Source organism: Gadus macrocephalus, chromosome 1 (assembly GCF_031168955.1).
Source record: "Gadus macrocephalus chromosome 1, ASM3116895v1".
In the NCBI taxonomy this organism is placed as follows: Eukaryota; Metazoa; Chordata; class Actinopteri; order Gadiformes; family Gadidae; genus Gadus; species Gadus macrocephalus.
This window is the reverse complement of record NC_082382.1, coordinates 16,250,144-16,264,079: the sequence shown is the minus strand read 5'-3', so window position 1 is coordinate 16,264,079 and position 13,936 is coordinate 16,250,144. Positions and strand designations below refer to the sequence as shown.

The 13,936-nt window shown below is 43.1% G+C and overlaps 1 protein-coding gene across 1 annotated transcript in view; it reads right to left on the bottom strand.

Moving 5' to 3' along the window:
* Positions 1 to 13,849, bottom strand: part of b4galt5 (UDP-Gal:betaGlcNAc beta 1,4- galactosyltransferase, polypeptide 5) — a 34,580-nt gene extending 20,731 nt beyond the window's left edge. The window contains exon 1 of the mRNA XM_060049492.1: positions 13,307 to 13,849. Coding sequence (XP_059905475.1) covers positions 13,307 to 13,415 — 109 coding nt within the window. The 5' untranslated portion in view covers positions 13,416 to 13,849. The remainder of the gene's footprint in view (positions 1 to 13,306) is intronic.
* Positions 13,850 to 13,936: the final 87 nt, after the last annotated feature.

The window sequence follows — 13,936 nt, the reverse complement described above, 5'->3', positions numbered from 1 at the left end:
AGTAATGTAGACTACGGCTCCATGCCCACCATGTGTGGTATACTCAAGACCACAAATACAATTACCCTAAGTCGGTTAACTTTAATCAGGGGTGATTGGTGTGAATGCGGCCATTCAAAGCCATGTGGGTTCTTAGTTGTGTAACTTGTCAGTATCACTCTGGGATCTTCCGATGGGTCAACTTGGCACAGGAAATATGTGCTCTGTACCATGGACATGCGCATGGGGCCATGACTGTAAAGAGGGGTCCCAGTAAAGAGGGGTAGGGCTCATATACCGTTTCACAATATGTTCACTATCCTGGGGACTTTTGACCACCATTTCCACCATGCTTTAACTGAACCCATTTACGACCCATCATATCTATATTCTACCGATGTTAAAACCACAAGGACTTTCCGTTGATGGCGAGGTCGTTCTCTTACTGTCGGTTGGAAGATTCATCTGAACAAAAGGCGTAACACTAATGAATGTCTCTGGTTAATCAATAACACTGATCAATGGACAATGTATGTTTCTCTGTACAAGCGGGCATTGATCTCGCCATGTACTCCGTACCCACAGAGGTGTGTCCGTAGACATACTAGCTGCAATACCAGCAGTAACTCGCCATGCATTCCAAAGGATATAAGTATATGAGGGCATGCTGTAAGATAATGCAGTATTGACTACATTTCAGACTATTATTCTGAAAGTGCAATTGGTACAATGCGTCATAACATAGCAACTGTGATTGTAAAAAGAGAATTGTCTCATACAATTCATTCTGCCTCTCCATCTGTTTTTCCAACTTTAATTTTGAATATGTATGCGTGTGTGTGTGTGACTGTACCCGGCCATTGCCAATGTTTGTGTGTGCCAAGCCAAGCCACAACATGAGCGAGAAATGCAAGACCAGACGGGGGAGACAGGAGTTACATAAACAACTCGGTGGTGCCCAATGCCTGGCGCTTCCGCTCTGCAGAGAAAAGACAGACCACGACAGATCAGAGAAAGGGAGAGCATCACTAGACGAATAAGGAGACTGACTAAAAGAGAGAGAGAGAGAGCGAAAGAGAGAAAGAGACACACATACACACACACACATAGAGAGAAATAAATATCTGCAGATTTTTTCCTACGAGCAGTGTGTGTGTGTGTGTGTGTGTGTGTGTGTGTGTGTGTGTGTGTGTGTGTGTGTGTGTGTGTGTGTGTGTGTGTGTGTGTGTGTGTGTGTGTGTGTGTGTGTGTGTGTGTGTGTGGTTGAATGTTCCCTTTTTCTATGGGAAACAGTTGACGCCGACCGCACATGTTTTCTCCCAGCAGCCCCAATCATATGTCTGGTTTGATCTGCCTGATTCTGGTTTCTCAGTCCCTAGCTCCGCCGCTGTATTCCTCTCCGTGTGGTTAACAGGTTTACAGGTCATAACATGGAGAGGATATCTGTTTTATTCATACAGGTAAAAAATAAAATCTAGAATGCTCATAAATAATTCACTCAATTCTGAGCCATCCCACCTAAAACGACAGAAATGTAGACTCAACTGGAGTTTGTTAAGTCATGAGTCTCCAGTAATGTTAAGTAACACCTTTCCTGCTCCGCCCTCGCACCAACGGGCAGGCCGCCCTGCTGACTCCTGTCCTGGGCCCCCCCCCCACGTCTCATCCCCCTCATCATCTCAGAAGAGCCTCCTTCATTTCTAAATGGCACTGTCTGAGATCATAATCCCTTTATCACTGGTTAAATCCTAACTCACACACACACACACGCACGCACACACACACACACACACACACACACACACACACACACACACACACACACACACACACACACACACACACACACACACACACACACACACACACACACACACACACACACACACACACACACACACACACACACACACACACACACGCACACACACACATGCACACACACACATATGCACACACATGCAGAGACACATGCACATGCACACATATTCAGTGTGTATACGCTGAGAAAATACAAGCAAAGCACATACACAGATCTTGCTACAGGTGGAAGGGAAGAGAGGTAACAAAATGCTGTCAGCCACAGCGTGAGAGGAACCAGGGTCAGAGGAAGTGACAGGTTCCGCAAAGTGCAGCATAGTAGCAGCTTTCCAGTCACTCAGTGCGTCAGTTTGGGAATCTGGTTCATATTTGAGTTGGGTGGGTGCCAATCATTCCAATCTACTGTCTTATTTATCCGTTCTAGTCATTCAATCATAAGCATCAGACAAAAAGTAATTTTTTTGGCAGGTCTGATTCTTCTAAGATGAGGTTATTTTAGGCTTCCACTTACAATGGCATGCTAGTGAAAGGCAGCCTTGGATTTCTCTGAGAATACAATACAGAAATAACTGGCCAAAAGAGCAGCTTTCTTTCAATGTTAAACAATATATACAGTGTGCATATATATATACATATGTATCAATAAATGTATGCATGCTTCTTCTGAGGAAACAATGTGTAAGCAGACACATGATCAAGTTTGAACACTACATTGATAATATAGTGTCCACGTTCCTAAAAAATGGGAACTGCAATATAATCATTGTAGTACGTATATGGAGGGAGTCCCTTTCTCCATATATTATCTACAAGGAATTTATGAAAAATACAGACTTTTGTGTGAACATCTTTAATGTAACGTTTAACAAAAATGGTTTAGGAAAAGCGTGTAGGTTTGATGGGTGTGTCAAAAAAAAGCACTAATCATTTTGTTAATTTAATTTTAATCAGGCATCATGATATAGAAAGCAATTGTAAACAATCAGCTATCTACTGCCACTCGGACCATTGGATCAGCCTCACGACTGATTTGCGCAGGTCTGATTCCTCTAAGATGAGGTTATTTAAGGTATCCAAAATTAGGCTGAGCCAATCTCTGTTTCCTGTTAGTCATAGCTTTTTGTCTGTTTTTCGTCCGTTTGGGCGCGGTATTCAACATTCCCCTTGGACTCTTTGGTTAGCCAGCAAGGCCTTTCGGATTAACCAACGCCCCCGCTGTGCTTACAGCCTCGGTCATCGATGTGCTCTGAGATAAACTCAACCGGTCTATCTTTGTTTACATTTATGACATTTTGATGACAGCCTCTCCCCTGCCTTGGCCCCACAGAGCGTCAACCTGCTGCGTCACCACCCTCATTCGAGTTGGAGTCTGAGGTCAGGTCAGACAAGCCAAGGGACACTTGCCTGACCTAGTAACGGTGCCCCCCAAATTGCCTGTTTGTTCCTGGTGCTTCCGCTCCCAGGTTATCCAGTGGGCTTGTTTCACACACCTCAGCTGTCATTCTGGGGTCGAACGGACCATTGAATTCCTCCGAAATCACTTTTGGCCGACGTCCATGGATGATGAGGCTAAGTCGTTTATGGCTGCCTGCTCTATCTGTGCCCGGAACAAGACACCCTCCAAACCTCACTCTGGTTTTGTCTGTCCTCTGCCCGTCCCTAATCGTCCATGATCCCATATCGCTCCACATTTTGTAACTCGTCCCTATTTTGGTAAGATGATCATTATCCCCATCATTAATTGTTTTTCCAAAGTTTAACCTTTACTCGCTTATGCCTTCACTACCTTGAGCTAGGAAGACCGCCGATCTCATGGTTGAACGTGTATGACGGCCACCTTAACTACATTGTGGATCCTGCGGCTGTTGGATGTGCGCTGCCGGGGTCACAGGTCACAGTTTTCAGTATTTAGTGGAATGAGAGGGTTACAGACCAAAGGAGCATTCGTAGATACCTTGTTCACAGAACCTGGACCCCGATCTGAACCGGGACCCCAATCGTACACGCCCAACGGGTGACAGACTTCACAATCTACACTTCAACGTAGCCTTGGCCGGTCTCGCTCATCCTCTTTGACTGTATGTGCTTGGTTGTGTGTGAAGTGAAACTCTCCGCCACTTAGGATTACAGTAATTCTCTGAAGTTAACTGTAATAATGTATTCTGACTTATTGTGTTCTTTGTTCTCAAGTTCCTCATGCAGGTTTCTGGCTTAACTGGTTACCTGTCTGCACGCCTGTTTATCCGCCTGCCTTGTCTACACACGTTCATTCATTTCATGTCTAGTTATAAAATCAGATAACATGCAACGACACACACACACACACACACACACACACACACACACACACACACACACACACACACACACACACACACACACACACACACACACACACACACACACACACACACACACACACACACACACACACACACACACACACGTACGTACGTGCACACACAGACCCCCACACCTATTTGCCTGTTACTCCCTGCAGAAGTGCGATGACTGTCCACAGCTGGGGGTTACCCCTGTTCGTTGAACTCTTAGGCTGGGGCAGTGTCTACTCCACGGCACTGCTGCCATACGAGTGACATATAGACAGACACAGCACATTCCTGGCTGTACAGTGTCACAGGTTCATATATTTGGTGTGAGCACAACATTGGTATGAATAGTAAAACAGCCTCCAGCAATATATATATTAATACATATAGCTCAATAAGTTCATTCAGTTCGGACAGTATAGGCAGAAATGACAAAAAATATATAGATATATAGTTTCTACTTTCTAGCTTTTTGCTTTCCAGTGATCGTTTGTTTTCATGGATTCTGTGCTCTGCCTCTTGCTTAGTTGTTTTTATTTTTCGTCTGTTTACTCATCATGAAGAAGGCCACTGATTGACTCTTAGTGGACAATATCACTACAGCGTGGTGTACTAGAATGTGTGTGTTTGTGTGTGTATGTGTGTGTGTGTGTGTGCGTGTGTGTATGTGTTTCTCTCTTACGGGAAACCACAAGAGATGGTATCCAGCCTTAGTATTAAGATAATATCTAATCATACAGGAAGGAGGGAATGTAGATATTTGTGTATGTATTCATTCAGTTCTGCTCACTCATTCGGTTGACCTTTTTAATTTCTATCAATGTCCCGTACTTCCCCTTGTGTACTTTGAGACATTGTTATGCCCCTGTAATGGATTTGACTGAGTCTATTCATAACCAACGCAAATTCTGTTCCGGCTGACATGGGTGTCGGATGGTTATCTATGCAAATGTTGATCACAGTGGCACTTGACCAGTTACCACCACCTTGGTTAATCCGACGGTAACCACCTTTTGGATGCTATGAAAACACAAAACACGGTTGACATTATCGATGACAACAACCCCTGGTGCAGTCCTCACATAAAAATAAAAATGTAATCAGCGTGTTACAGATATAGTTGGCCACTGCTAAGCCCACAGACGACACCCCTCTAACGCGAGACTACAGGGTTGGATTTATACAGGAAGTTGTTTTTTTTCTGATAACACAGATGTCCTAGAGAAAAGTTATGTTTAAGTTATTAATAACCCCCGGCTTTGATAATGGAAGGTCCTGGGCTGCTTAATAGAGTCTGACTGAGGTGTGTGGTGTAAGGCTGAGAATAACGTTATTTTTCGTAGCATGTGCTCAAGATTGAGACTCTGTTTTGTGACGCACATATGTACATGTATGTGTGTTACAAGATGGCATAACATTTGATATGCTTATGGTTTGGTATTGGTACGGCTAAATCCAGTATAAATCAGGTTTTTTTGTAACCTGCAAACCAGATGAATCTGCCAGCTCATGTTTGATTTGCTATGACAAACATATGTGTCTGGTCCCCCTCCCGTTTAGACGGATCAGCCGACCTGGCCCGGTTCGGGCGTTTATCTGATATGGGGCGGGTTTATTACGATAACACAGAGGAGCACCACATTGGAGAGCCATAGAGGATATTTTCCTAATCAACCAAGATTGCTGTCAATAATATTTCCCACATTTCTGATTGGTTGTAGGTCTACCCAAATGTGTCCAGTGGCATTTTGGGTCTGCAGCGTTTGATAACGCCCCTTGGAAATCCAAAATGAACTGAGGGGTGTGAGGGGGAGAGAAGGGGGACGGAGAAAGGTACGGGCTGGCCATTCATTTTTATTTGTAGAATATATCCGTTTTAGTATTGCTAACATTATTAAAATCACTATCGGCTTTAACCTCAACAGAGTCCTTTTTTTTTAAGAGCAATATACAGAAGAAAAGTGCCGTGCATTAGTTTGCAAACAGAAGCATACAAAAGATTTGTAGCTACAACACTATGAACAAAGTTCAAGTTCTCTCTGTGTCAGTGATAGCATGAACTCATGCATACCTGTGGTTGACCCCTACCACATAGGAATGTGACAAAAGCAAGGTATTGCCATTACACCCAGACAAAAGACTTGGAGGGTCATGTTGATTGTGTGTTAAATCTCTCTCTGAAATGAAAGGACGGGGGTATTTTAAAAGCGGCCCTAGGAAAGGGCAGTCTGGATGCTACACTGGCGGTAAAAGTTACGTAATTCCGTAACATTTTCAAGGCAAGGCTTGCTGTTGGTGTAAATTCCAGTACACTATATTTGGATTGAAGATGTGTGAGAGTAAAGAATACGTGTGTGTGTGTGTGTGTGTGTGTGTGTGTGTGTGTGTGTGTGTGTGTGTGTGTGTGTGTGTGTGTGTGTGTGTGTGTGTGTGTGTGTGTGTGTGTGTGTGTGTGTGTGTGTGTGTGTGTGTGTGTGTGTGTGTGTGTGAGCAAGTGTTTAAAGAACGGAAGGTTGGTACATAGTCGAACGCTTTAAGAGGATTGCCAATGGCTCTAACAAAGTGCAGTGCAATGAACTCACTCCGTTAATGATTTACTGGATTCAATTGTTAATTCAGCATTTCCCATCCCAAGGTTCTAGTATCATCCAAGACACGCACACACCTACACGCATGCACTCACACAGACATGAACTGACACACGCTTGCACACACACTCACGCAAAGAAGCAATAAAACTGTAAGCAAAAAACGTAAATGGCCAGAGCTCAGATAGAACAAACAAACAAATGTATGTTTTTTTCTATAAAGACTGCTCTGGACAACAAATTACAAACTACTTCACATTTCCTTTGGTTTTACAAAATCAATAAAAAAATATTGTGGCCCTGGATCATTGGATTTAAAACACAATTCCTGTTTATTTATCTTGGCCTAGCAACAGTAATCAAGGGGAAAAAGGCTGGTATGTTTTCTGTGGTTGCTGTGACAATAAAGAGGAGTATGTCCTGGGAGGGGCCGAGCGCTGCAGTGACCATAGTAACCAAAGCTAAAATGTCAGTTGCTGGGAATTCTGTGTCTGTTCAGTTTCTCTTTAATTAATTATATCAGCACAGGTGTTGCATTATTAAATAGGTTGTGGACCCAAGAATAAATACATCTAACCAATAAATACTTTATTATTGATGTGCCTTCCTGTCTGCTCCTAATGCTGCAAAACTACAGTGGCCAGGCAATTAGTTCATATTTAATTGGCGGAACTAGGCAACCGGAAATATAATGAGTCTGACAGAGTTCATGTGAATGCATGGTAGGAATATAGAAACTAGTAATACACCATTGTAGCTCGGACTCATTCAGAGGAAAGAGAGGGACAAGAAATGATAGATAATCTTGAATGTTTGTAGTCAATACATCCAATCCACGTTCTGATCTACGTTCTGAGCTTGCTTGCTACATGTCTAAATACACTAGAAATACCCAGTCTGATCGAAGCACTGTGTAGTAGAATATCTCTTCTCCTACTGATATGACTTTATATGGATGAAATACACATTGTGCACATCTCCCTCCCTCCCTCTCTGAAAAAACCCTTGGATCTTCTTCCTTCTACTATGAATACTTACTGACATTGTCTTCTATGCAGGTCTGCAACGCTGCCCATGGCGCAAAGAATTAGAAGCCAGTATGCTTAACCTTTTATCAGCTCTTTCCTAAACGTGGGGAGACACATATATGTGCCTGTTTCACGCATCGTTAGTTATATGGCAACCACGGGTAAACATCAGACTCCAAGGTTTAAGACTCATGCATATCTAAAGAGACGGAGCACTTTGAGTGGAGGAGGAGTCTACAAGAAGGGGAAGTGATACCACTTAATCACTATTGAAGTATTGGATATATATATAGATCAAATAAGGACAATGCCACCAATAAACTGATTTGTCACGGATGCCAGGCCTACGCTAATCTAAATTAGTGCATGCATAAATAACTCGCCATAAAAGCCAGTGAGATATTATGGCTAGCCTGGAATGAATAACTAAATAAACCTGCAAACAACACATGGTTGCCGACTAAACCATTTACCTCGCTTTTTTAACAAACTTGTAAACCTGGTGTATAGGCCTAATGCGCAAACAATCCGAACAACAAACAATACAAGGTCAACGCGTGTACAAAGGAGGTGACTCAAGCCTTTCCCTTTGCTTGTGTGTGTGTGTTCACAGTGCTTGCCAGTTTTTATCCAAATGAGAATTCAAATGGCTTACTGAGGCATATAGCCTCAGGAAACCAAGAAGGTGACTCTGAAGGAAGTGTATACAGACACACATATATCCTTGCAAACACACAGTCAAAGAATGCAGGGTGTGCTCTCAGAAGTTATCCCAAGATCCTTTAGGTCACAGGTCATGCCCTAAGGCAATCATCACAAGGCAAATGCAAAGCTGTTTCTACACAATAGTGCATTTCTCTAGAACGGCTGTAGTTGAGTGCTAAACATCATACATTGTCATGGGATGTTTGTCAATAAAATTGCCTATAGCCTAGCAAAAGTGCACATCATAGAATACCGTAAATTGTGATAAGCCTTTGCCCTGGCTTTGTGTAAATTATAGGTAGTCTAGTAGAAATCCACACATTAAAAAATCAGAACAGTTTGCACCAGACAAACTAGATTTTACGTTGCATTACGATTTTAAACAAAACCCTAAGCATGTGTAAATGGTGGCGTTTGTTGACAAAGTCTGCAAAATATAATCTGCAAAATAAATTCATCACACAATTATGGGGGATGCTGGCTAAGAACATGTTAGTTCATTACTAATTGGTGGTTACCGAGGAATTAGTAAGGACAATACGCAGACATAATAATGAATATACGCATAGCTAGTGCAACCTAGTTCAGACGAATAGTGGCAGGTGGTGTAAAAGACTGTGGGTGAGAGCGAGAATTTGGTTGTGGTTCAAAAGCACTTAAGCAAAATGTATGTCACATCTCACTGCCCTTAAACTATGAGCACATTAGTATAAGTGCAACCCTAAATGCAATGCTACTATTCCATTCAGTATCCATGTAACACATTTATGCTATGCGGGGAATTATGTTTACGCTCAATCATTTTGAATAAAAGTACGTGCATTACATGATTCACAGTAGATAAAAGGGATACATTCTGGTATTCACCTATTTTCAACCAAAAATCATTGGAATACATTGGTTTGAAACACACATGGTCTACAATGTTATTCTTTTTCCTGAGACAGGCAGGGGTACAACATGGCGCTAATCAGAAAAAAAGAATTCCCAGTGTTGTGTCAGTTGACATTAGATACACTCACTCATATATCACATGCAATAAACACACACACACAAACACACACACACGTCACATACACACAAAAACTGTCTCTAAAAGGAATAAAGGGAGCACCTGCCCTTCTATTCTTCAACCTTCTCCTTGATAGTTGGATTGAATGCGTGCATGTGTGTGTGTGTGTGTGTGTGTGTGTGTGTGTGTGTGTGTGTGTGTGTGTGTGTGTGTGTGTGTGTGTGTGTGTGTGTGTGTGTGTGTGTGTGCGTGTGCGTGTGTGTGTGTGAGCATTTGTATGTACAAATGTGTGTGTGTGAGTGCAGCAGTATCTCTGTGTTCCTATAAATAGGCCCTGTGCCGTCCCTAGCGCTCGCTCCACTGGGATCCTCTCATGTTTTAATTAAATAAACTGCTGCAATCAGGCCCAGCTGTGGCCTGCCGTCTCAGCCTGCATTCAGTGTCTTGGCTTTGGGGGGCTTGGCTCCTTCTCCAACTCATCATCATCATCATCATCATCATCATCATCATCATCATCATCATCATCATCATTATTGGTAACACTTCAAAAAAGGGTACATTAATTTGACCATGATTTCCCATTAGTCAATGCAGTAGTAAGCATTAACAAGTTATTTAATTTACAGCTAACTAATGGTCTAGCAATCATTGAATAATTGTATTCAAGTTGACTAAGGTATTCATTTATAGTTTATTTTATAGGATTAGGGTAAGGATGAACAGGTAACCTTAACCCATACCCTAAATCAAACCCCTTTTGCTAATACTAGGTGAGAATGCTTACTACTGTATTAGCTTATGTTAGCCTAACTGTAAGGTGTTACCGCGTCATCAAATACATAAGCTCATATAAATACGGGAGGTGGTTATATAGTGCCAGGCGTGTTGAGACAGGGTGGTGTAGAGGGAGAGGGATCAACTGGATGAAGCGTCACAATCTTAAATGATGTTGGTTGGGTTTCCAAAGGGCCTTCAAATGGCGTTAGCAACAAACAGACTTTATTAAATACATTTTTTAAATGCCACATCGTCCCCTCGTTTCCTTTTCCTCTGGCACTATAATTTCTCTTCCCCATCTCTTTCTGCTGAGTTGCCTTGAGGGAGCTCTGTCTCATTCTCTCTTCACCTCTCTTGCTATTTCTAAATGGACCCTCCATCTGCAGCCAAGCCCAAGCTGTCTGCAAAGAGCAAGCGTTGTGGCTTTCCACAACGGCAGCAGGAGAAACCCTGGCACTACCTCCCATCTATAATTAATGGGCTGACGCTGCTGCTCACTGTCACGTTTCTGAAAGGACCCCACCTCAAACCAGGGGGGCTTCTAAGCCTTCCCAATTAACACCCAGGAGGATGGGCATGGCAGAGTCAGCTTACACCAAAGCCCAAAGCAGATACCATCAATAACTGCTTGAGTTGGGGGGGAGGGAGTTAGTGAGTGAGTGGTTGGGGCGGGGGGGGGGGGATGTATCATGCATGTCAAAGCAAATTATATGTGTGTTCTTGGGCTTTTTTTTGTGGTGTTTTTCTGATTCCCATTAGGAGGAATCAATGCTTGGTTCTATTGCAGTCTCCATGAACTATTCCAGTCAGTTTATGTGTCTGCCATATAAGAGTTGATTCAATTATTGATTAAGTCGGTCAGAGGCGGTAGAAAGCATGAGGATCAATACCCATTTTGATGATGGGAGTGAGATCAGTTTTCAGTTGGATGTTTTAAGATTCACACACACACACACACACACACACACACACACACACACACACACACACACACACACACACACACACACACACACACACACACACACACACACACACACACGTGTGTTTAACTTACATGAAGCTAAGCAAGTTAGGGTAGGCCATTTATTTTAGATGCAAATATAGTCATAATTGTGGAAAATGTCTTTACCTCTGGACAGCAATCAATAAATCCACTGACAAAAAAGGGTATCTGTGGCTGTCGCAGGCATATTATAACTCATTCTATAATTTAATTGGGCCAAATAAAATTATAAGCTTACCTCCCTGTATACCTATGGAGCAGGCTACCTGCGAGCATTCTTTCCGCGCAATCATTGCGTATGACCAGAATCTTCCAAAAGGCTGACCTATTTCTAAAGCTAGCGAGCTAGTAATGTCACCCAAGTGGTTGTTACACACACACACGCACACATGCACATAGGCACACATACTCACTGTGTCACCATGTAAAGCGCTTAGGTTACATAGAAAAAGCTCTTTATAAATGCAAATCAATTACTTTCAAAATCAAGCTTACTCTGACCGGTTTTTCCAAACAGCCTTCCCTCGCTTTAAGAATAACCTCCCTGGTCATGTTGTAGTCAGTAATCCATGCACATTCCCCATACATTTTTAAAGTAAAAAAATTACACATTATACAAATATCCATTTCAAGAGTAGTAATGTTCTTCATGCCAAAACAACAGATATCCAGACAAGAAGATAATATCTGGCTTTGAAACTGTTTCTCACGACACTGTCATCACACTTCCTGTTTTGCCGGATGTTTAATTCCTGAAACTGTTGTCAGGGCTTGGGCAACTCCATGGGCAACAATTAAATTTGCACCGGGATGTTGTGCAATAGAGACAGAGAGCACACTCACTGAAGGCGAAAGGTTGAGCATTAGCCAACTGCTCAAATTCAAAGGTATGTTGTATTTGCTTGGCCCAAAGACCAATAACAAAGTAATGGCAGGTAAAAGTCCCATCTGGGTTGTGAAACCCTGACAACAAGATAACCGCAAACCAAACCCAGTGATAGAGAGACCATCAGGTCATCGCCATCTTGATGCGGAACAAAGGTAAGATGAGAGGATGAGTGGTGTACCATGCTCTCAACAAAACTGTATGACATCAATGGATTCAGCACCAATCAAACCATCTGCATCGTAGATGTAGGCCTACATCTAAGAAACGGGATGGGCAGATGGAAAGGCAAGACAGTAACGATATGGAAGCTCAGGTGAGCAAACAGATAGGGAGATTAAGGTGGGCAAACAGACTGATCTAGAGGAGGAGTCATAAAATGAGGCGGGAACGGGGGTGAGGCATAAATGATTTAGGAGTGATTCACCTCATGGGATACTACTGAAATGCATGTGACTTCGACAGGCATCCAATGATAGATCCCCTCTTATTGAATAGCGCTTATTCTTCCCAACCGTTGGATGTGAAGGCCGTGATCCATTGAAACAGACAAATGTACGGCTCCACCGACTGGAGGACTGTGCGTTTCATGAGAGTCACATGATTTATAACAGGCTGGTGATGGACGAGCCGTGAATTGCTGCTCGACCCAAATCCACTTGGCAAACTTCGGTTACCATGGGCACAAAACGCCCATGGTGTACCCTTATCCAGCCCAGCCAAATGAGCCTGCTGTTGTTCCCCTCTGTAAGCCCGCTGTAACGATTATAACAACCCGAAGGTGATAAGCAGGATTCTTATCCGTGACAAGGTGTAATGGCAGGCAGGTGCTGTGCTATTGCAGGTTATGGGCTAGCGTCCACATCGTCGAATGGGAAATAATAATAGCTCAATAGGCGCATTGCCTCTCTGCTGTCAAAAAAAGACTTAGTTACTGTACAGTCAAGCTGTCATGGACTAACACACACAAACACGCACACACACACACACACACACACACACACACACACACACACACACACACACACACACACACACACACACACACACACACACACACACACACACACACACACACACACACACACACACACACAGAGACGCACACCCCAACGCAGGCAATCCCATCGCATTGTATTAATTCAGCATATGATGAAACCGAATCAAAACTTACCGATACCGGGGGCTGAATAGATGAAATACAATGCGGATGTCGACAGTGAGAAGAGGAATAAAAGCCCAAGGAATGACCTTCTCCGGAATCGCAGACGTTTCGGCATCATATACAGCAAAAAAAACCACAGCCACGTTTGAGTATTTACAATAACGTTGCAGCAGTTCCGAAGCAGCCAAAGCAGCCCCTGTTTGGTCCAAATTATAAAAAGTGGTCGGCCGATCAAGGAGGGAAATCTGATGAATATAGTTGGTCGGTATGCGGCAACGATGAGTGGCGAAGCGAGTAGGAAGTCCGTCTGGTACAGCGCAGAATGAGCACTGGGAAGGATCTTCAATCAGTCGATCATCGAGACATTCATATTCCACTCCGAAATATGGTATGAATGAAAGTCGAAGATATCTCTCATTTGAAACAGCTAACTGCGATAATGCAGTTAAAACTGACGCGATATCTTCAGTGGGAGCTCATCGTTCGTTGCCTTTTAAAGTACGATGCAGACGGAACACGACCGCTCCTGCGCGTCCAGCCCTTGAATGGAGCGCCCCCCCCCCCCCTCCCCCCATCTCGGATAATAGAGCAAGTGGGCGTTGAAAAATAAAAAAAAACGTGTGTTTACAGAGGCTCTCC